Source organism: Nycticebus coucang, chromosome 7 (genome assembly GCF_027406575.1).
Source record: "Nycticebus coucang isolate mNycCou1 chromosome 7, mNycCou1.pri, whole genome shotgun sequence".
Classification (NCBI taxonomy): Eukaryota; Metazoa; Chordata; class Mammalia; order Primates; family Lorisidae; genus Nycticebus; species Nycticebus coucang.
Window position 1 is genome coordinate 47191427 of NC_069786.1, and position 23142 is coordinate 47214568.

General features: G+C 40.9%; 1 protein-coding gene across 16 annotated transcripts in view; it reads right to left on the reverse strand.

Annotated features, from left to right (window-relative positions):
• The window catches only part of NEB (nebulin), a 256677-nt gene that overhangs the window by 218586 nt on the left and 14949 nt on the right, over window positions 1-23142 (reverse strand). For all 16 annotated transcript variants that reach the window (XM_053596348.1, XM_053596363.1, XM_053596360.1 and 13 more), the window contains exons 10-20: window positions 21674-21778; window positions 15530-15634; window positions 14823-14930; window positions 5570-5686; window positions 3705-3809; window positions 3509-3616; window positions 3310-3414; window positions 2808-2906; window positions 1437-1541; window positions 357-464; window positions 158-271 (exon numbers count right to left, since the gene is read on the reverse strand). In XM_053596348.1, coding sequence (XP_053452323.1) covers window positions 158-271; window positions 357-464; window positions 1437-1541; window positions 2808-2906; window positions 3310-3414; window positions 3509-3616; window positions 3705-3809; window positions 5570-5686; window positions 14823-14930; window positions 15530-15634; window positions 21674-21778 — 1179 coding nt within the window. The remainder of the gene's footprint in view (window positions 1-157; window positions 272-356; window positions 465-1436; window positions 1542-2807; window positions 2907-3309; window positions 3415-3508; window positions 3617-3704; window positions 3810-5569; window positions 5687-14822; window positions 14931-15529; window positions 15635-21673; window positions 21779-23142) is intronic.

Here is a 23142-nt window from a genome sequence, read left to right on the forward strand (position 1 = left end):
AACAAAAACGAAGAAGTTCGCCTTCCTTTACCACCTGGATAAAGGTTTCACATTTCATTTGTCATCCTGCATCTGAAGTTTCAGTTAGGCTAACATCCTATCCAAGGTTATTGTGCAACAGCAAATCTGAAAACAAGACGGATGTGCAGACACTCACATCACTCTGGTTTTTGGCCGTCTTCAAGGAGTGCAGAATCTTGGGATCGTCCTCAATGCTGAGGGCCCCAATCATTTTCCCTTTGTTCTTTTCATAGTCTTTCTTGTACAGCACCTGCAAAGACACCACATATGCCAGAGCCCACCCACGAGGAAGGTCCCTGAGGCCCGCCCTGCCCAGGTGTCCGGGCCATACTCACATCACTGGCGTTCCTGCTGTTGGCTTTGGCTGCCAGCAGGGGGATGGCGTCCACTTTAATGTCAAACTTCTTGGCTTTGCTCTTCTCCCAGTCTTCCTTGTAAATATTCTGGACAGGGAAATTTTAGCAAAGGAATTGGCAAAAGTGATAGGCATGTCATCATCTTTAAAGACTAAAAAGGTAAGTAAATCCCCTGTCGTAATGTAAAACAAACAGATCCTTTTCAATGTCCAGGAAACCATGCACGTTTTAGGTAATTCTCTTCAAGCTGGACCTTCTAATTCTCCAAGAACAGCTTTCTTTACTCTTTACCAGAATCTTTCATCAAAGTAACTTAATTCTACTTATCATACTAATATTTAACTTCTAATATTGAATATTTTACAGAGTGGCACAAATACTTTATCGTTAATAGATGTTTATGATATAAAGGCATTACTCTCATGTGATCTCTAAGTCCCCTGCAAAGTTTACTTTGTGAGTCAACACAATACTCATGGATGCTGGATAATCTTAGCATCCATTTACAGAATTGTGGAAGAAATTGAGATCACCAAAGATAATTTGACTTTTCTATAAAATTAAGTTTGAAAAATTAAAGATAGTAACAGATAGTTGGCCTTCTGCCCTTTAATACTCTGTATCTTCATTAGAGCAAGTTCTCTTACATAGCGAAATAAGTATCATTTGTATGAAATAAGGGACATTATAAGCCTACCAAGTAAATGAAATAAAATTGTATCTTAGAAAAATCAGGCCCTGAAAGAAAATGAATTATAGTATAATGAAAATATGACTAAAAGATCTAACATTCAGATCTGCAATTAAGCAATAATGAAGGCATTTGAGAAATGGTTAAAATATATTATCTAATTGTATGAAGCTGCTTATAAGATTGTTGTACACTTTTTATAAGGTGAATTCAAAGTGATATTGGCAGAGACATGGGAAGATGATACAAATATTAACGGTGCTTCCCATTTTAACATTAAAATATTCCTTGAATAGCAATGAACCAATTAAAAAATAAAGCACAGGTTGTCGGTGTATCACATACACTACGGTGCATAAGGAACTCACATCACTCAGGTTATAGGCGTTGACTTTGTGCTGGATAAAGGCAGGAGTGTCAGGGGGTATATGGCACTTGAACTTCTCACTTTCGTGTTTTGCTTTATAATTTAGCTGACAGACACAGAGAGAGGAAGAATTAGTTCAGAAGGAGAATTATTCTAAAATACAAAACCTCTTATGTGGTACATTTTGTAAAGTAAGCGACGAAGTTGTTAAGATCAAGAGACATCCCAAGCTTGCGTAGGCCACCCTGCATTGCTGAACCTTTGTGCTAGATGCTTGACACCTGTCACCGCAGTGACCCTAATGGGATAAGACGGCTCTTTCAGGCACCTTCCAGCATAGCACAGTGGGCCCTGTAGATTCTGAAAGAGACACAGCCCTGTCTTTCTGCTCATTGTCAGAGCTCACTTACTGGAGAAACTTTCTTTTTTTTTCTTTTCTTTTTTTTTTTTTTTGAGACAGAGTCTTATTATGCCACCCTCAGTAGAGTGCCATGGCGTCACAGCTCACTGCTACCTCCAATTATTGGGCTTAAGCGATTCTCTTGCCTCAGTCTCCCACGTAGCTGGGACTACAGGTACCCGCCACAATGCCCGGCTATTTTTTGTTGCAGTTGTCATTGTTGTTTAGCTGGCCCAGGCAGGGTTCAAACCCGCCAGCCTGGGTGTATGTGACTGGTGCCATAACCACTGTGCTATGAGCGCCAAGCCTGGAGAACCTTTCTTAATAAATCTGGTGCGTGTCCCCTCGCATACATCATGGCTGTCAAAACTCCAATTGAAGCCTTCATTTCTAGCCATTAAGCTACTGAGGTTACTTTTACTTTTATTCTTTTGGTTCAACACAAACTTGGAGATCCATACTTAAAGCTTCTGGATAAAACTTGTCTCAAAGTCTCCATTTCCCAGAAATGCATTTGGGAGAGAGAAACCCATGTACTGAGTATTTGCTCTGGACCAGAGTGTGTGCTACACAATGTCTCCCTTCACCTCATCTTCAGAACAGTGACAAATTAGGAAAGGGAAAAATAAGGCAGAGAGAGGCTAAATAATTTGGCCACCCAGACCGTATAGGACAGAGCTGGGATTTGAATGCAGTTTTGTCTGACTCTAGAATTCATCTTCTTTTCAATGTTTTAAGCTACCTTTGTTTCCTTCACAGAATCATTTTCCTATAAGTGTTATCTGACTAAGACAAAGGCAACTAAATAGAAAAATATTTTAGGTGATTACAAACATAAGCAAGTGAAACTTGCTGAAACTTAGCCTTTTAAAAAATAAATGTGATAAGTCTAGAGTTAGAGTTAGAAAATGTATAGAGTTAGAAAATGTCATCCCTTGTAATTGAATTTCCTGGCTATGGAGAGGAACTTACATCACTCAGTTGTTTGGAATTGACTTGGGCTTGCAGCAGAACAGGAGAGTCGGTGACTTGAGTGAATTTTGTCTTATCTGGATGGACTTTGTAGGTATGCTGTGGGAAGGCAAAGAATTGCTTTAGAAATATCATCTGTCAGATCCAAGTGGGCCTTTTTGGTTGAGCAAACAGAACCTCATCCCTGCCCCCAAAGAAAAGAAATTTATAATTAATAAAAAACTTGTTTTTTTTTTTGGAACTAGACTGCAGTTCCTTTGAGAGGTGATTTTGCAGCTGTATCAATATAATCCTGTATCTTCAGATTCCTGATAACCCTTCTTTAGGAAAATGAGCTAGAATTGATTGCTGAAACGTAGGGATGCCAACAGGAGAAAATAGTACAAAACAGGGTTGGTTTCTTACAATTCCCATGCTTACACTCATTTGTAAAAGTGTCAGAATTTTAAACCTATCTTGACCACAGGATGCTGTGAAGGCAAAGTCCGGACAACAGACTCACATCTTTGCACTGATCTAGCTTCTTGATTGCTTCATATTCTTGAGTTATGGTCTGGGGGAAGAAGCCTTTGCCTTTGTCTTCTTCATATTCTGCTTTGTACTTTTTCTATGAAGAAAAGAAATCAGACATGAGGTTGTAACCATTGCTTTTATGCCACCAAAATACATCTGGAAAATCAAATAGTTGTCTTAGAACTTACATCACTGTTTTGAGCTGAAACTTTCATGCAGTGCAACTGATGTGGATCCTCAAAGCTGCCTACATAATGTCCCAAAATATTCTTTAGGTAGGAATCTTTGTATTTAGTCTGAAGGACAAAACAGATCTCGGTTATTAATTGGTGAAATTGTGGGTCTTTTTCTTTAAACACAAGAAGTGATGGTGAGATTGCTTACATCACTACTGAAGTTCTGTAGAACTGTATCAAGCTTAAATTTGGGAGTCTCACAATAATTTATGCTCTTTGCCTTTGTCTTTTCATAGTTTTCCTTGTACAGTTTCTGCCAAAGAAAAAAAATCAGTTAAAGTAGATCGTCACTCCCACACTGATTATAACACACGTATTTTCTAACACTAAACAAAAGAAGAAAAGCTACCAGCTGTCAACTGTCTTGAAAACTGACGGTCTAACATGAGTGTCATGAATCATAAGACTTTTCTATTAGCAACTGTTTAAGGCCTAAGTTCTTCATGCTCTCAAAACATTAAGAAGCCAATGTGCCTCCTCTGACCCAGCCTTTGGTTGCAGAAATACCGTGTGTTTCTGAATTGCTGCCTCCTCTGTCTCTTGACTCATGCGCTCTTTCCTCACTGGTGGAGCCACAGAAAACAGGGAGGTTTAGAGCAACAGCAAATTATTTGTTTTTTTTTTTTAATAACAAAACTCCACGAAAATGTTAATATCGGCTGAAAAATATTCCTCCTTATACCAACGGAAATAATGTCTAGTTACATACAAAGAGCCTTAAAAATAAGGTACATACAAGGACTCAAACTACGAGTTGTTATTAACTCTTCTTTTCTGCTAGGATTTGCCCTTAGCTTGAACAGCGATAAGAAACAATTATTGGTTTTAAATATACAATATTGATATAGCCAACCATTGTTACTTTTTCATTTAGGGTTTTCAAAATGTCAATGAAATTATTCCTCATTAATATTTTTATATTCCTGTTTTTATCAACACAGTAGATTTGAACCTAGCCTTTTACAGGTTCAAATGAAACCTGTAAAAAGATGTTTGAAAAAGATGCTTTCATTTAGAAAGCAGAAGTGGTTGGCATTGATTTCCCAGAAGAGCTGTTTGCACAGGTCCATTTATACTTTGTCACCTGGCACTTCACCCTTCCTCGTATGAGCACACATTTCCTGTGGTGCTGACTTAATTCAAGGGACAATGAAAAGATAACGAAAGCACACAGACAGCTCCATAAAATCCTCAAATATTGGGAAAGCTTAATACAAACCTAATCATAAGAGAAAAACTCAAATGATCACATATTCCATCTCTCTCTGTCTGTACACACACATAGAGAGATTTGTCCCAGGCTGACTGTGTTTTAATACCAGGCCCAGTCTCTTTTATGTAATTTATTTATTTTTAATCTGAACATCTTTAATAAATTCTACAATGCAGGATTATCAATCTTTTTTTATTGTTTGGGAATCATTGAGATACAAAGAACCAGGTCACACTGCTTGCATTTGTTAAGTAAAGTCCCTCTCATAACTGTGTCCTGCCCCCAAGAGGTGTGTCACTCATTGCGACTTCCCACCCTCCCCACACCGCCATGTCATTCATTTTAAATCTAATAGCTTAGTCAGACTCTCAACAATTCCACAAGTGGCAATTCCTGTGAGGACATAGGGAGCCATCTTTTAAGTTCTATTGTCTGCAAATGATGGTCTCCCAGGACAAGATCTATCATTAAATGTCTCCTCTCCTTCTGACTCTGTCAAAATACATCACAGCTTCAACATGGTTTTTGCACATATGGAGGCCCAGGTACCTGGAGCTTGTAAGCAAATGAGGAGTTCCCTGCCCACTGAACTCAATCTACAGGTTCACCAAATCTGAGGCGCATCGGAACTCAGAGGCACTCAATGCCTTCCTGCGGCTAGATAGCGCCAATGAAACTGCCACTCCACAATTTGAAGGTATTGCAAAGTCATACATCCATTTAGTCATTACAGAAGCAGAAAATTTTCACCACTCTTACAGCTGAGGTTTAAAAAACGCCTTGGACAAGAATAAACTTACATCACTTAGCGCATTTCCTGCCGCCTTCAGCTGCTTGAGCAGAGGGTTCTCTGTAGCAGGAAGTACATTATAATCTGCCTTCCCTTTATTCTTTTCATAGTCGTCTTTGTATTTTACCTGTGGGAGTGAAATAAAGTGATAAAAGAACTCTCCGGGTTATTTTTGCCCCTCTCTCTATTATGGATATTATGACATAGTTCACAAATCAATTTTCTCTCTAGAAAAATGGCAGCTTGACATTTTATAAACAAAATACTCATAGTAATTCATAACAGCAGTTAAGGAACTGCGTAAATTTCCAGAGTGCACTTTTCTTCCCATTCATTTATTCTTTCAAAATTATCCACAGGGTGTCAATTCTGTGCCTAGCCCTGGGACTGGTACAAGAAAGAACACGTGGTCCCCGTCCTCAAAAAGAGAGAAAGATATAAATGAGGGGAGAAAGATACACAGGGACAACTCATTGTGGCACAGACACCTGGGGCTACAGAGCCCTTGTTCAGCTCTTTTTTTTTTTTTTTTTTTTTTTTTTCTTTTTTTTTTTTATTGTTGGGGATTCATTGAGGGTACAATAAGCCAGTTACACTGATTGCAATTGCTAGGTAAAGTCCCTCTTGCAATCATGTCCTGCCCCCATAAAGTGTGACACACACTAAGGCCCCACCCCACTCCCTCCCTCTCTCTTTCTGCTTCCCCCCCATAACCTTAATTGTCATTAATTGTCCTCATATCAAGATTGAGTACATAGGATTCATGCTTCTCCATTCTTGTGATGCTTTACTAAGAATAATGTCTTCCACTTCCATCCAGGTTAATACGAAGGATGTAAAGTCTCCATTTTTTTTAATGGCTGAATAGTATTCCATGGTATACATATACCACAGCTTGTTAATCCATTCCTGGGTTGGTGGGCATTTAGGCTGTTTCCACATTTTGGCGATTGTAAATTGAGCTGCAATAAACAGTCTAGTACAAGTGTCCTTATGATAAAAGGATTTTTTTCCTTCTGGGTAGATGCCCAGTAATGGGATTGCAGGATCGAATGGGAGGTCTAGGTTGAGTGCTTTGAGGTTTCTCCATACTTCCTTCCAGAAAGGTTGTACTAGTTTGCAGTCCCACCAGCAGTGTAAAAGTGTTCCCTTCTCTCCACATCCACGCCAGCATCTGCAGTTTTGAGATTTTGTGATGTGGGCCATTCTCTCTGGGGTTAGATGATATCTCAGGGATGTTTTGATTTGCATTTCTCTAATATATAGAGATGATGAACATTTTTTCATGTGTTTGTTAGCCATTCGTCTGTCGTCTTTAGAGAAAGTTCTATTCATGTCTCTTGCCCATTGATATAAGGGATTGTTGGCTTTTTTCATGTGGATTAATTTGAGTTCTCTATAGATCCTGGTTATCAAGCTTTTGTCTGATTGAAAATATGCAAATATCCTTTCCCATTGTGTTGGTTGTCTCTTTGCTTTGGTTATCGTCACCTTAGCTGTACAGAAGCTTTTCAGTTTAATGAAGTCCCATTTGTTTATTTTTGTTGTTGTTGCAATTGCCATGGCAGTCTTCTTCATGAAGTCTTCCCCCAGGCCAATATCTTCCAGTGTTTTTCCTATGCTTTCTTTGAGGATTTTTATTGTTTCGTGCCTTAAATTTAAGTCCTTTATCCATCTTGAATCAATTTTTGTGAGTGGGGAAAGGTGTGGGTCCAGTTTCAGTCTTTTACACGCAGACATCCAATTCTCCCAACACCATTTATTGAATAGGGAGTCTTTCCCCCAAGGTAAGTTCTTGTTTGGTTTATCGAAGATTAGGTGGTTGTAAGATGTTAGTTTCATTTCTTGGTGTTCAATTCGATTCCAAGTGTCTATGTCTCTGTTTTTGTGCCAGTACCATGCTGTCTTGAGCACTATGGCTTTGTAGTACAGACTAAAATCTGGTAAGCTGATGCCCCCAGCTTTATTTTTGTTACTAAGAACTGCCTTAGCTATACGGGGTTTTTTCCGGTTCCATACAAAACGCAGAATCATTTTTTCCAAATCTTGAAAATACGATGTAGGTACTTTGATAGGAATGGCATTGAATAGGTAGATTGCTTTGGGAAGTATAGACATTTTAACAATGTTGATTCTTCCCATCCATGAGCATGGTATGTTCTTCCATTTGTTAATATCCTCTGCTATTTCCTTTCTGAGGAGTTCATAGTTTTCTTTATAGAGGTCCTTCACCTCCTTCGTTAGGTATATTCCTAGGTATTTCATTTTCTTTGAAACTATGGTGAAGGGAGTTGTGTCCTTAATTAGCTTCTCCTCTTGACTGTTATTGGTGTATACAAAGGCTACTGACTTGTGGACATTGATTTTATATCCTGAAACATTACTGTATTTTTTGATGACTTCTAGGAGTCTTGTGGTTGAGTCTTTGGGGTTCTCTAAGTATAAGATCATGTCGTCAGCAAAGAGGGAGAGTTTGACCTCCTCTGCTCCCATTTGGATTCCCTTTATTTCCTTGTCTTGCCTAATTGTATTGGCTAGAACTTCCAGCACTATGTTGAATAGTAAAGGTGACAGAGGACAACCTTGTCTGGTTCCAGTTCTAAGAGGAAAAGCTTTCAGTTTTACTCCATTCAGTAAAATATTGGCTGTGGGTTTGTCATAGATAGCTTCAATCAGTTTTAGAAATGTGCCACCTATGCCTATACTCTTCAGTGTTCTAATTAGAAAAGGATGCTGGATTTTATCAAATGCTTTTTCTGCATCTATTGAGAGGATCATGTGATCTTTATTTTTGCCTCTGTTAATATGGTGGATAACGTTTATGGACTTGCGTATGTTGAACCAGCCTTGCATCCCTGGGATGAAGCCTGCTTGATCATGATGAATGACTTTTTTGATAATAAGCTGTAATCTATTGGCTAGGATTTTGTTGAGAATTTTTCCATCTATATTCATGAGTGAGATTGGTCTGAAATTCTCCTTTTTGTTTGGGTCTTTTCCTGGTTTTGGTATCAGGGTGATGTTTGCTTCATAGAATGTGTTGGGGAAGATTCCTTCTTCCTCAATTTTTTGGAATAATTTCTGCAGTACAGGAATAAGCTCTTCCTTGAAGGTTTGATAGAATTCTGGAGTGAAGCCATCTGGACCAGGGCATTTTTTAGTTGGAAGCTTTTTTATTGTTTCTTTGATCTCAGTGCTTGAAATTGGTCTGTTCAGGAGGTCTATTTCTTCCTGGCCAAGTCTAGGGAGAGGGTGTGATTCCAAATATTGATCCATTTCCTTCACATTGTCAAATTTCTGGGCATACAGTTTCTGGTAGTATTCAGAGATGATCTCTTGTATCTCTGTGGGATCAGTTGTTATTTCCCCTTTATCATTTCTGATTGAGGTTACTAGAGATTTTACTTTTCTATTTCTAGTTAGTCTGGCCAATGGTTTATCTATTTTATTTATTTTTTCAAAAAACCAACTCCTTGTTTCATTAATTTTCTGAATGATTCTTTTGTTTTCAATTTCATTGATCTCTGATTTGATTTTGGAGATTTCTATTCTTCTACTGAGTTTAGGCTTAGACTGTTCTTCTTTTTCCAATTCCATAAGGTCTCTTGTGAGATTGTTGATGTGCTCTCTGTCTGTTTTTCGAATGTAGGCATCTAAAGCGATGAATTTTCCTCTCAAAACTGCTTTTGCAGTATCCCACAGGTTTTGGTAGCTTGTGTCTTCATTGTTGTTATGCTTAAGGAAGTTAGTGATTTCCTGTTTGATTTCTTCCTTCACCCATCTGTTATTCAACAGAAGATTGTTTAATTTCCATGCCTTTGGATGGGGTCGAGCATTTTTGTTAGAGTTGAGTTCCACCTTTAGTGCCTTATGGTCTGAAAAGATACAAGGTAAAATTTCAATTCTTTTGATTCTGTTGATATTTGTTTTGTGTCCCAGGATATGATCAATTTTGGAGAATGTTCCATGGGGTGATGAGAAGAATGTATATTCTTTATCTTTGGGGTGGAGTGTTCTATATGCGTCTATCAAGCATAATTGTTCTAGGGTCTCATTTAAATCTCTTATATCTTTGTTTAATTTCTGATTAGAGGATCTGTCCAGCTCTGTAAGAGGTGTGTTAAAGTCCCCTGTTATGATGGTATTATCAGATATCATATTGCTCAGACTGAGTAAGGTCTGTTTCAAGAATCTGGGAGCATTTAAATTTGGTGCATAGATATTTATAATTGAAATGTCTTCTTGTTGTAGTTTTCCCTTGACCAATATAAAGTGACCATCTTTGTCTTTTTTGACTTTAGTTGCTTTAAATCCACATGTATCTGAAAATAAGATTGCAACTCCTCTTTTCTTCTGAATTCCATTTGCCTGAAAAATTGTCTTCCAACCCTTGACTCGGAGCTTTAATTTGTCTTTTGAAGCCAGGTGTGTTTCTTGCAGACAGCAAATGGATGGCTTGTGTTTTTTAATCCAGTCAGCCAATCTATGTCTCTTCAGTGGGGAATTCAAGCCATTAACATTTATGGAGATAATTGATAAGTGTGGTAGTATTCTATTCGTCTTATTTGGTGAGAGTCCATTGCTTAGTTTTATCTTTTGCATCAGTGTGGAGGTTAGGTTCTGTCCTTTGATTTCTGAGTTCTTACTTTGCTGCTGATCCATTGTGGTGGTCAGTGTGCAGAACAGGTTGAAGTATTCCCTGTAGAGCTGGTCTTGTTGTGGTGAATTTCCTCAATGTTTGTATATCCGTAAATGATTTGATTTCTCCATCAATTTTGAAGCTTAGCTTAGCAGGGTACAGAATTCTGGGCTGAAAATTGTTCTGTTTAAGTAGATTAAAGGTAGATGACCATTGTCTTCTTGCTTGGAAAGTTTCATTAGAGAAGTCTGAGGTCACTCTGATGGATTTGCCCCTGTAGGTCAACTGGCGCTTACTCCTGGCAGCTTGCAGAATCTTTTCTTTTGTCTTGACTTTGGACAGGTTCATCACAATGTGTCTTGGAGAAGCTCGGTTAGAGTTGAGGCGACCTGGGGTCCGATAGCCCTCTGAAAGCAGTGTGTCAGAATCTTTGGTGATATTTGGGAAATTTTCTTTTATAATATTCTCTAGTATGGCTTCCATTCCTCTGGGGCATTCTTCTTCCCCTTCTGGAATTCCTATAACTCGTATGTTGGAACGTTTCATAAAGTCCCATAATTCTGACAGTGAACGTTCTGCTTTCTCTCTCTTCTTTTCTGCCTCTTTTACTATCTGAGTTATCTCAAAAACTTTGTCTTCTACCTCTGAAATTCTTTCTTCTGCATGGTCTAACCTGTTGCTGATACTTTCCATTGCATCTTTAAGTTCCCTGATTGACTGTTTCATTTCCTTCAGCTCTGCTATATCCTTTTTATATTCTTCATATCGTTCATCTCTGATTTGATTCTGTTTTTGGATTTCCTTTTGGTTATTTTCCACTTTATTAGCAGTTTCCTTCATTGTTTCCATCATTTCTTTCATTGTTTTCAACATGTGTATTCTAAATTCCCTTTCTGTCATTCCTAACATTTCTGTATAGGTGGAATCCTCTGCAGTAGCTACCTCATGGTCCCTTGGCGGGGTTGTTCTGGACTGGTTCTTCATGTTGCCTGGAGTTTTCTGCTGATTCTTCCTCATGAGTGATTTCTTTTATCTGTTTCCTTGCCCTAATTTTCCTTTCACTTCCTCTTGCTCTTTAAGTTCTTGTGCCTGTGGACTAAGGGTTACAGGACCAGAAAGGTGAGAAGGTTGAAGAGCAAAAAAGGGATGAAAGAAAGGATGACTGAGTGATAAGAAAAAAAAGAAAGGTAGAGAAAGGAGAGGGGGTAGGGATAAGGAATATTGACAAAAAGAAGAGAGGCACAGAAAGAGGGAGACAGGGCAATATAGGTGTACAGTAGGGTACTTTGACACAACCTTAAAAAACCCCACCTTCTGGGGGTTGGGTGCCCAGTTGGGTGGTTCCCTTGAGGTCAGCAGCTCTTTGCTAACCTGGTCAGACACAGTACCCCACCTCCACCAAGTAGAGAGGAAAGATAAAAATGCTATAAATCAAACCAAAACAAGCAAACAGAAAACTTTATGGCGATAAAATTGGGTGAAAAACCAAGTGATAGCGGTAGAAACACTAGCAAAAATGAAGTTGTAGTTATTAAAAAAGGCAGCAATGGGAAATTATAATTAAACTAGAAAAATTGAGAAAGAAAAAGGGATCTGTATGGAAAAGATTGAAATTAAGAAAGAAAAGAACATCAACAACGTCAAAATAAACAAACAAAAAAACCCAACCAAACAAAAAAAAAAAAAGAAAAAAAAAATACACAACCAAAAACAAAGCAGTTTGTATATGTTGTTGAATATTGTCTGGGCAACACGTGGTCTTTTGGGGTATGAGATGTTAGTCAGAGTTCTGATACGACTGGAGGCTGCTGATTTCTCAAACCCCAGCAGGTAGACACCCTAAATCTCTCTTCAGCCCACTTAAAAGGCACTTTGAACTTGTAAACTTGCTGAGCAGAAGCTTTCCCAGCTTTCTCGCTGGAATCACTGCTGAAGTGGCTATCCACTTACTCAGTGTGCCAAAACCGGTCTCACTCTGCCCCTGAGGGTTAGGGCTGCAAGGCGGCTCAGACCCCACCCTTAGGCTACTTGGTTGCTGGGTTACCAGCTCCCACCCGTTTCTAGCTCTGCTACCCTGAGGGCGGAGCTTGCCGGGGCAGATCACTGACAATGGATCCGTGTGACCCACCGCCAAACACTATTAGCTCCGTCTGGCTCAGCGGCTCAGACTGGGGCCCTAGACAACGGCCAAAGTTCTCCGCACTCCCACTCAGGCCTTCCCCAAGGCAGTTCAACTCAGTGCCAAGTCCAAGGACATCAAAAGAGTTCACAGGTAAGGCCTTTCTGGTTTGCAGTCTCGCTGCTACTGAACTTACAGTTGTGGGCGGGTTTAGACGGGTTGAACACACGCGACCACTTGCCGGTTTTCCACTGTTTTAGTCCTCCTCTTGGGGTCCAGAAGTCTCTCGCTGACTCCCTGTATCCTCATAGGAGTGATGATAGGCAGTTCCCACCAGCCAGAGATGCCTGGAGTCCTATCTCCCCAGACTCACGGTGCCCAGATGCAAGGAAGCTGTTACTCGGCTGCCATCTTGCTCCGCCCCTCCCTTGTTCAGCTCTTAACCAGCCCCAGCTGACTTCCCCGCCAACATATTTTTAAAGAAAGGAAGCTACAAGTACCCAGCCATCCTTGAATGCTTTGCCTGTGTCTGTTCAAAGCACACATGAATTTACTATACGAGCAAGAAGAGGAGGAAGAAGCTGGGCTGGGATGAATAAGGGCAGCTTCTCCTTATGCCCATCCAACTTTGCACCTTTAATTCCTGCCCTGGCAGTAAGTTGGTGGGGGATGGAGGCAGGTCATCTAAAAGCTCCTATCAGAAGCATGTGGTGGATTAGAAACCATTTCTGGTTCTGGCCACAATCCCCTGTATAAACCGTTTATTCAGGCAACATAACCACAGAAGTTCAAGGAATCCTAGATCAATCCAACATGTAAGAACCTCAGAGACCAAAGCCAATCAGGGTGCTACCCAGGGACAGAAGATGCCCACAGCTGCACACAGACACACCAGCTCTGCAGCCTGCCCAGAGGCGCACTGGGGTACTCCACAGGAGTGGAAGGCTTAAACAACCAACCTTGCCACCTTGTAGAATTGTATATTGCCTTGAAAAATGAAAATGAAAACCCTACTATCCCCCTACCTGGACCTGGGATGCATAGCCTTTTCCTCTGTCACGTGAATGAACTGTCAGGGCGAGTGGCAAAGCCATCCCCTCCTCTCAAGAATCAGATCTCTTCCCCTTTCACCTGCTCCACCACAACACCCCAGCCATTCTTCCTTCTCCAACATCATCACATCTTCCCTCTTGGCTGGATTTTTTCAGCAAAGAAACATGGCATTTTTGTTGGCCAACTTTAAAAATTCCTCTTACCCACTTTTCCATCAGCTACTCCCATTTTCTCCTTTTTCTACCAGGAAAATACTTTGAAAGAGTTGAATATACTTATATCTTCCATTTCTCTCTTCTCATTTAGATGAACCTTCTCCAAACAGACTCAACCAAGTTGCTCTTATTAAGGTCACCAGAGGGCAGACATTGGTACATCCGTCTCAGAAACTTTGACACATGTGACTACGCTCACTCCCTTGATGCTCTCTAGTGCTGTGACATCAAATACTCTTTGTATCCTGATGACTCCCACATTTACAGAACATTCACCTATGTCTCCCTTGAAATTTCAGACCCATATCATCAGCTGACCACTGATATTTCTACTTGGATGTCTAACTCATCTCAAATCTAACGTGTCTGAAATGAGCATCTGTTTCTCCTCCAAAAAAATTACCCACGTCTTCTACCACCTTACCTATCTCAATAAAGGGAAACCTCATTCATCTAGGTGCTTAAATAAAAACCTTTCTCTCATACCCCATATCCAATCCATCAGCAAATCAGGTCATCTCCGCTTTCAAAATATTTCTCATCACCTGTCCTGTTACCTTCCTGGTCCAAAACACCACTACTTTGCACTAGCCTTCTAAGTGATGCAATCTTGCTTTCTCTCCTCTAGCAGAGCCCAGGCCAGGATTGGAACCAAGTGTAGTAGACTTCAAAGTTTATGCTCTTTTTAGTGACCAGCCTGCTTTAGAACACTAAGGAGTCAAACTATTCCCCAGAGTCACTCATGGAAGATGCCCATGGATTTATAAGCCTTGTCTGTGAGTAGGTTTCTTTCTCACTCAGTGGGAAAATAAGAAAAGTAATGATAATGAAAGTGTTGGGTATAGAAGTGTTTGTTTTTGTAGCAAGGCTGCCAATTGTCTTTTCCCGGGGGAAGAAGGCCTGCTAATTGCAATTACAGCCTTTCTCCTTCCGATAGCAAAAGGAATTGAAATATTTTACTCTACAAAATATTAAGTTTAGTAATCAGGTACAGTTACTGCTCATACATTACAAAATAACAAGATTTGAGTAACCCTACTATAATTCCAAAATACTTTTTTGGTTGTTCTCATTTTATTTCTACTCTTCTTCAAGGCCTGGGATACACTGGTCTCAGTCTTGATAGTTCCCCCCAAAACCATACCTCCTCCCCATATTCATGACATACTAGAGCCAGAGTTACAAGAAATTCACCCACACTCAAACCATCAAGAGAAAGGCAAAAATGTCCTCGTACCTTGCTGGCTGCCACCCCAGCCTGTTTATTCGCTTTGTACTCTGGGGTTTCAGTCTGCATGAAGTAAATCTGGTCTTTCATGCTCTCAAAATCTTCCTGGTATTTCCTCTGCAAGACATTAAATGCGCTGGAGGACTAATGGAAACACACTGTGCGGGGGCTGATGTGGGAGACACAGGGATTTGGAGAAGCTGCCTTCCCCTGGGTAGCCAGGTCAGATTTCAATTAGAGAATGTGGTACCTTTGCAAAATGAGGAGCAATTTAACAAAGATTTGGAACAATTAGAATAGGCTGAAGGCGTGATTAGAAGGTTTTTCTTGGCCACCAAGAAAGAGCTCTTGAAGGGTAAGAGTAGAGAATTTAAGAAAAAAGAATAACAATAATTACACTTATGTTTTCCAATAAGAAGAAACTGTGCAGTTTGGTTCACCAGCAAAGAATAAATTTAGAAGAGCCTCTTTAACTTGTACTAATTACACTTTGCAGTGAGAGGGTCTTGCCATATTGCTCCAATGAAAGTTGAGATAGAAATAATTAGGATTGGCCAAAATAATAGTTCTCAAAGGGAAAGTGAATGTGGGAAATTTCTTTCTTAACAGGATCTCTACACCAGGTCTTGACCCTAAGAAGAGGAGTCTCAAGTGTTCTGGTGGTACAGCAGGTGGTATCCCCCTCCCAGGATATCAGTAATCCCTTTCCTACTCACTGAACTCAAGTTATCAGCATTCATTCTGGCGTTTGCAACTTCAAAGCAAGGTGTCTCACTCCATTTGCCTTTGATTTTATTGTCATAGTCTTCTTTGTATTTTTGCTAGGAAAAAAGAAAGGAAAAGAGAATAAGATAAGTACATCCCAAAGTCGATAAATAAGACAACAAATTAAGTAATAATGATTAACAGTTAAAAAATATCTTGAGCAGGCCATTCTTAGGTCCTAAATACACATCTTCAAAAACTCTTCCAGTGTAGGCTCAGTGCCCGTAGCACAGGGTCATGGTGCCAGCCACATGCACTGAGGCCTATGGGTTTGAGCCTGGGCCCAGGCCAGCTAACAACAATGACAACTGCAACAGGAAGATGCCTGGGTGTTGTGGCAGGTGCCTGTAGTTCCAGCTGCTTGGGAGGCTGAGGCAAGAGAGTCGCTTGGGCCCAGGAGTTTGAGTTTGCTGGGAGCTGTGATGCCACAGCACTCTACCGAGGGCAACATAGTGAGACTTTGTCTCAAAAAAAAAAAAAAAAACCTCTTCCAGTGTAGTGTCAATTCACCCAATAAGAAAGTTAGGTGAAGGGGTCATACATGTTTGTTTAACTAAATACACTAAACTGAACTGAGACCATGATAGATGGTATTGAACTACCTTGGCCTAGGTGTTCTTGGAACAGAATTCATCTAGTCAACCCCAAACCTGAGCCCCTGGGCCAAAACCTGAGCTGGGTTAGAGCAATTTTCCCTCCATGATTCATAGAAATGTGCTAACAGACATAACAATGGGTCTCGAGATGTTTGTATGTTAACACTCCAACACACCCTTCAAGGAGAAAGAACGGTTTACTGGTATGCTTTTAGCAGAACAAGCCCTAAGGGTAAGTGTAGTGCTCAGCCAATGAGCTAGAGTTCAAGGAAGCCCAGCCATCTTTGAAATGCTCCATTTGCTTTTTCTCAAAAAGTTAATATGCAGGCCAGACATGGTGGCTCACGTAGATCGCCGGAGCTCAGGAGTTCAAGACCAGCCTGAGCAAAAGCAAGACCCTGGATCTACTAAAAGTAGAAAAACTAGCCAGGCATTATGGTAGGCACCTTGTAGTTCCAGCTACTGGGGAGGCTGAGGCAGGAGGATCACTTGAGCCCAGGAGTTTGAGGTTGCTGTGCGCTATGACACCACAGCACTCTAGCTCCAGAACACAGACTCTGTCTCAAAAAAACAAAAAGTTAACATGCAAAAGAATGGCCAAGTGGGTTTTATAGCTATACATTTTAGAGCCCCATGCCTGGTTCAGAAACTCTGGGCTCAAGACTTAATCCCATCATTATAAAGGTGTGGCAGACTCCCCAAGCTTCAATCTTCTCAGCCACGAGTGCAGGCAATGACACGTGCACAGAGGACTGGAGTGGGTGATAAGATTACACACCAAAGGCTGCCTTGTCAACGCCACAGTGCTAAACAAATCTGGGGTTTAATAATTGTAAAAATTATTATCCTTATTATCATCAGCATAACAGACAGTTAGAAACTCTGCAAAAAAAGACAATTGTACACATATGCGGTGGACAATTCTTCGATGGAAATCTTTGCTGAGATAAGATTTGCATCATACTGCCAATTAATTTATCTTCTCCTCTTTGGAAGCTTTAAAGAATAGAAGTAAATAATACTGATTTTTGGATTTGCTAAGACCGTCTATGGAAATGTGTCTATTTTTTTGTGCAACCTCTTCAAGATTCGAAGAAGATACTTCACAAATGCAACTTCAGAGGTTCCTGATGTACACGCACCTCAGGTTAAGAGCTCCTGATCTGTGATTTTTAGAGGGATAGTGCCCTTCCTCCCGCTTGCTGACAAAGAAGGAAAACTCTAGGATGGGGAAGGAGCAACTGGCGAGATGCATACCAAAGTGAGAAACAGAGACTTTGGTAACATAATAATTTAAAGCTAAGGAGCTGAGCAAACATTCTTAAGGAGGTCTAAACACTGGGATATTACAGAAAAAGGTACCACATATGTAGATTTGTTGAGGAAAATAAAGTAGGAAATTAATTCTCATAGTGAGAGATAGATGTCTGTAGTTTTTTTGTTGTTGTTGTTGTTTGTTTGTTTTGCAGTTTTTGGCCGGGGCTGGGTTTGAACCCGCCACCTCCAGCATATGGGGCCAGTGCCCTATTCCTTTGAGCCACAGGTGCCACCCTAGGTAGATTTTTTTTTTTCAGTTTCTGTCCTTAACGTACCATTGACTTTGTCCTGACTGGACTTATTTATATCTTACCGAGTCTGGGAAGTTTTCACTACACAGGAGGAGGCTAGAGCTTATTAACCACTGGGGAAGTTATGGGTTTCCTCTCATTTGTGGGTAGGAGAGAAGTTGAAAGGACAAATAACAAGAAGAGTGAGAAGAAAGAAGGTTTATATCTGAGTGGGACCCTCTCTGCCATTCAGAGGAGTCTCACTCTGTGTGTCTGGCCACAAGGCCTGAGTTTCTATGAAATACAATGTTAATGTGTGATATAAACATGTAGCTTCATTTTCTGCTGTCCATTGCTACATCTGCAGTTTTTACATGGTTATTGAATAAAAAGGATATGAAGCCAATTAATCGCCTTTTTCTTTTCTGTGAGTAGCTAAACACTGAGACTGATGATGCTCCTTTCATAGAAAAGTTATCCTTCCAGGGTGGGTGTAAAGGATCCCAGTCAGTATTGCCTACAGTGGGCCCAGAACCACCTTCCTGTCTCAACCAATTTCTTCTGGTGAAATCTATGGAGTCTCCCTAATCCTCTGTGATAGGAGAGTTTCCATGGTTTCTGAAGATCAGATCCTGGCATTTTCATGCTGTGTAACAATATGTCACTAAAAGAGATTTTTTTTTTTTTTTTTTACTTTTAAATTCCAGCTGGGCATCAACTGGAGATTCCAACCTGAAATCCTCTATTTTTCCTACTGTGAATCTGGAAGGGAGCAGAGAGGAAGCACAGAGGAACTGGTGAGACTTCCCAGTGTTGCACGCCAAGCCCCACTTTCAACTGGTCCGGCTGTGCACTGTTTCCTCACCTGTAATGCCTGCGCATGTGAACAACTCTGCCTGTCCATTTATGTTAGAGCCACAAAAGGCGGCCGAGCCAGGAGGTGCTGCCATATAGACAGTGGCTTTGGCCAAAGACCAAGGTGACAAAATTGACTCTGATAGGTAAATAGCAAGGAAGGCTGGTAAACAGAACGTAACATTAACATAATCGTTGCAGATATGTGATCATTACTATTTGAACTAGAAGCTGTACAACAAAGGATGGATCAGGGAGACTCAGTTTTAATTCACAAGAGTGAGAAGATAAAAGAGGTTATGGTGCTGCTGAAACATGAGTCAAATATGCTTGGGAATGGGGAAAGACTTTACACTGGCAAACCAATGGGGGGAGTCAGGGACATGTGAGAACAAATGGTCCTGATTCCCCTCATTGGTATGTGACTGTTAAGAGAAGGGAAAATAGTCCACAGATAAGTCACTCTCAGATGGTATTTTTGGATGGACTTCCACCAATCATGAGCATTTTTCCCAACATGACTATTATTTTGGATGCATAATAGTCATTAGGAACTTTGAAGTTAGGTAAGAATGGGATGAATAATGTCACCATGGGCTCAGCACCCATAGCATAGTGGTTATGCTGCTGACCACATGCACCCAGGGTGGCGGGTTCAAACCCAGCCCGGGCCAGCTGAACAACAGTGACAACTGCAACAACAACAACAAAAAAAAAAAATAGCCGGGCATCATGGCAGATGCCTATAATCCCAGCTACCTGGGAGGCTGAGGCAAGAGAATCACTTAAGCCCAGGAGCTTGAGGTTGCTATGAGCTGTGACACCATGGCACTCTACCAAGGGCCACATAGTGAGGCTCTGTCTCAAATAATAATAATAATAATAATAATAATGTCACCATGGTCAAATCTGTTAACCTTCATCCACAGCCACCCTTCCTTTAGCTCATATTATTATTCCACAAGGGCAAATCCAGGTCTGGCAATATGCCCAATGCTGTCACCCTACCTAACGAGAGGGTGCGGTATGAGGAACATGTAATGCAAGCTCTCTTATATCTTCAATGTAAAATGAAACAGGTGAGAAAGGAACATTAATAATATATTATTATATATCTAAAAATACAAAATATATTTCACTTAACCCAGTAGATACAAAATATTCACATTTTAACATGTAATCAATATATAAATAATAAACTATTTCACAGTCTTTTTTTTATAGTAAGTATTCCAAATCCAGAGTATATTTCTTATATATAGATGACTCTGAGTGTTATGAGATGAACTTCATGTCACTCTCAAATTCATATGCTGAATCCCTAACCCTCAGTGTTATGTTATTTAGACTTTGGGAAGTCATTAGGTTTAGATGAGGTTATGAAGGTGGGGTTTTCCATGACAGGATGAGTGTCCTTATAAAAGAGACCAGAGCTCCCTCTCTGTCTCCACTTTGTGAGGACACAAGGAGAAGTCCCCAGCAGAAAGCGAATCTTTGATCCTGGACTTCCAGCCTCCAGAACTGGGAGAGATAAATGTGCATTATTCAAGCCACCTGGTTAGAGAAGCCCAGGCTAGCTGATACACTCAGTTTGTATTCATCATATTTCAAGGGCTCGCCAGTCACCTGTGGCCACTGGCTACTGCGCTGAAGAGAACAGCTCTAAACTAACTGGCAAGTCTGAATTGGGGCAGAGAAGAATTACAGCAGAGTATGGAAGTATTTTTTTAAAAATCACATTTAAGTACCTACACTGCACACTCCAATAAGGTAAAATATATCTTTTACAATAGAGTTTAAGTAAAAATTTAAAAATAGATTTTTTATTTCTAAATAATCACTTGAAAACAACGCCTTTTTATTTTTCTTCCAAAAAGATTGTCTTTCTCCCAATCTTATTTACAACATCAACACTTTTGGTGGACTATCTCTTTATGCACAGTTCTAAAATTAGCATCTGCTTAGCCCTGAGCAACATTTCCCAGTTGGCCCATTTCTATTAATGAAATGTTATTGTACTTCCTAGATCTTCTGGCCGCTCAGCCCCTGGTTACACAGTTAGGTAATCTGCAATATCACACATTAAAAAAAATCTGTATCTTTTCTTCCTTCACCTCTACTAGACAAATACTTTCCCCAAAAAATACTTAAGCAAGATGGAAATCTTGAGTTACATCAAAATTCAAGCAGGCGACCAAACTGAGACGCAACTCCACAGACAGCAAAGAAAGGTATTTAAAAGCAGCTGTATCCCAGGAGAAAGAGGCCTGATTTGGACCAATTCAAAATAGGAACTTAGCATGAGCATTTTCATCAGTTGAACATCTGTTTCTCTGCATTCCTTGACAGGGCTGCATTCTTCAGAGCTAGTTTACCAGCCTAAATATAGCCAGACTGAGCTGTTTGTTAGGGCCTTAAAAGTTAGGCAGTGCCCTACCCACTGCCATCCACCAAGCTCTGTGTGGGAGCCCACTCGTGCTTTCCAACCTTCCCAAGTCTGATTGACAGTATGGAACTATATGAGTTCTCCACACTGAATTAAATCAGATCCTTGGCTAGGCGTGGTGGCTCACGCCTGTAATCCCAGCATTCTGGGAGGCCAACGGGGGTAAATTGCCTGAACTCACAGGTTCAAGACCAGCCTGAGCCAGAGCAAGATGCCACTCTAAAAATAGCTGGGTGTTGTGGTGGGCAAGAGGCAAGAGAATCACTTGAGCCCAAGAGTCTGAGGTTGCTGTGAGCTATGATGTTATAGCACTCTACCCAGGGCAACAAAGTACAAAGGATGTGGTTAACTTGCTTGCTCTGTTAGCAGTACTCTCTTAAGTGAAAATGTCAAGTGACATTAGGACCTGGATTCTGTTTTCAGAAGGGAACTTTCACATTTTTCAATTACTGTCTTCAAGCTGGCTACACATTCATTAACATAGTTAATGACCTTCATCAGTGTATTGCTTTTGTGTAGAGTTTTTTGGAGTGAAAATACTCTTTGTGTTTATGTTTTGTCTTTAGGTTTGCCTTTAGTTTCTTTTTCTGATGGTTGAAATGATTAAGCAGAGTTGTCAAGGGAGACAGTGTCCCCGCCCTATTTACTTACCTTGCTCACTTGTCTGGTTACTTTTTTTGCAAATTCTATATCAGGAGGATCAGCCAGAGGTGTGAACTGAGCTTGCTGTTCAGCCAAACCTTTTTTGTAGGCAACCTGGTAAAATAAGGCAGGGATGTTCATGAGCCACTGAACATTATTTATGTCCCATGTCCCACGCGTAGGCATTTTTTTTTAAGACTCTATTTCCATCTCTATTTAAATCTGAAATTTTACTATACCACATTGCCTTAACTTATCCTCCTAGATGTGACACACCCTTGCTCTCAATACTACTAGTGATTTATGCTTCTTTGAGTTTTTCCTCCTATCCCGGGCTCATGGCCATAGATCTGTTTCCATTTGTTGCTGTGAATTCCAATTGCAATTATTTTCTTATTCAGCTTCCTCGAGTCCCACTTATCTTTTTATCACACCCACTTCACAAACCCCCAGCTTTAGATCAGCTCAGCTCAACCGTGTACTTCTGTTTCTTATATCTGAAATGCCACTGAAGAAAATCACATAACACTATGGATTGGGCAACGGTACCATGGTAAGTATGGCTAAGAGGGATGCAGAAAGAAGCCCAGAGCAGGGAGCTGCTGAACTCAAACACTTAGCTTGCAATCTGTGCGCCTAACCACTGGTATGTTCTGGGAACTATAGCCTGCTGGGGCTCTGGGCCTGATACTCCCTGACTTCAATTGTCACTTTGCCTTCATCGAAGTTTGAACATCCCATGATGTGTTTCTGGTCAGCTCCTACCCCCAGGGGCTAATAGAAAGCCCATCACTGTCCATGAGTCCCCAGTTAACTCCATTTCACTCTCAGCTTCCTCTTCTGCACAATAAAGTCTGTGCACTCGTCCCCTCCATGCTCCCCTCTGCCCTCCCGTCCCTCACAGAGTATGGCTCGCACACCAAGCTGCCATCAGCTCTGGTACTTCCTTTTTGTACCCAGATCAATCAGTCATTACTTCTCTTCTCATAGCTTCAACCTCCCCGTCTTCATTAGCCCCTTCCCTGCCTCCTAGAAAAGGCCTCTACCTCTCACCTTCAAGTAAGTATGGTGTCCTGAAATCAGGCACCCCTCACTCCTGCTCTCATTTCTTTCTTCATTATGACTCCTTTGGCTTTTCTTCCACCAGTCATGATCCCTGCCTCCCACAATGCAGAACTATTCATGGGTCCCCCAGCACATGAAGCCCTAAAATGCCTCAGGATCTCAGACGTGCTATACTTTACGTCCTCTCCTCATCCGTCCGTGAGCTATTGCTTCCTCTCCACGGCTCAGGACAGGCGGGATTTCCCCTCAGAGCCCTCCCTGCCTCCTGCAGCAGATGGGATGGCCTTCCCCTGGGATCCCACTCAGCTGGGCTCCAATCTTTCTAAAATGAGTTTTGAGATGATACTGTTGCTGGCAGTTTACCTGCCTGCCACTGCTTAGGCTGTGAACTCTGGGGTGGCAGAAGGCAGGTC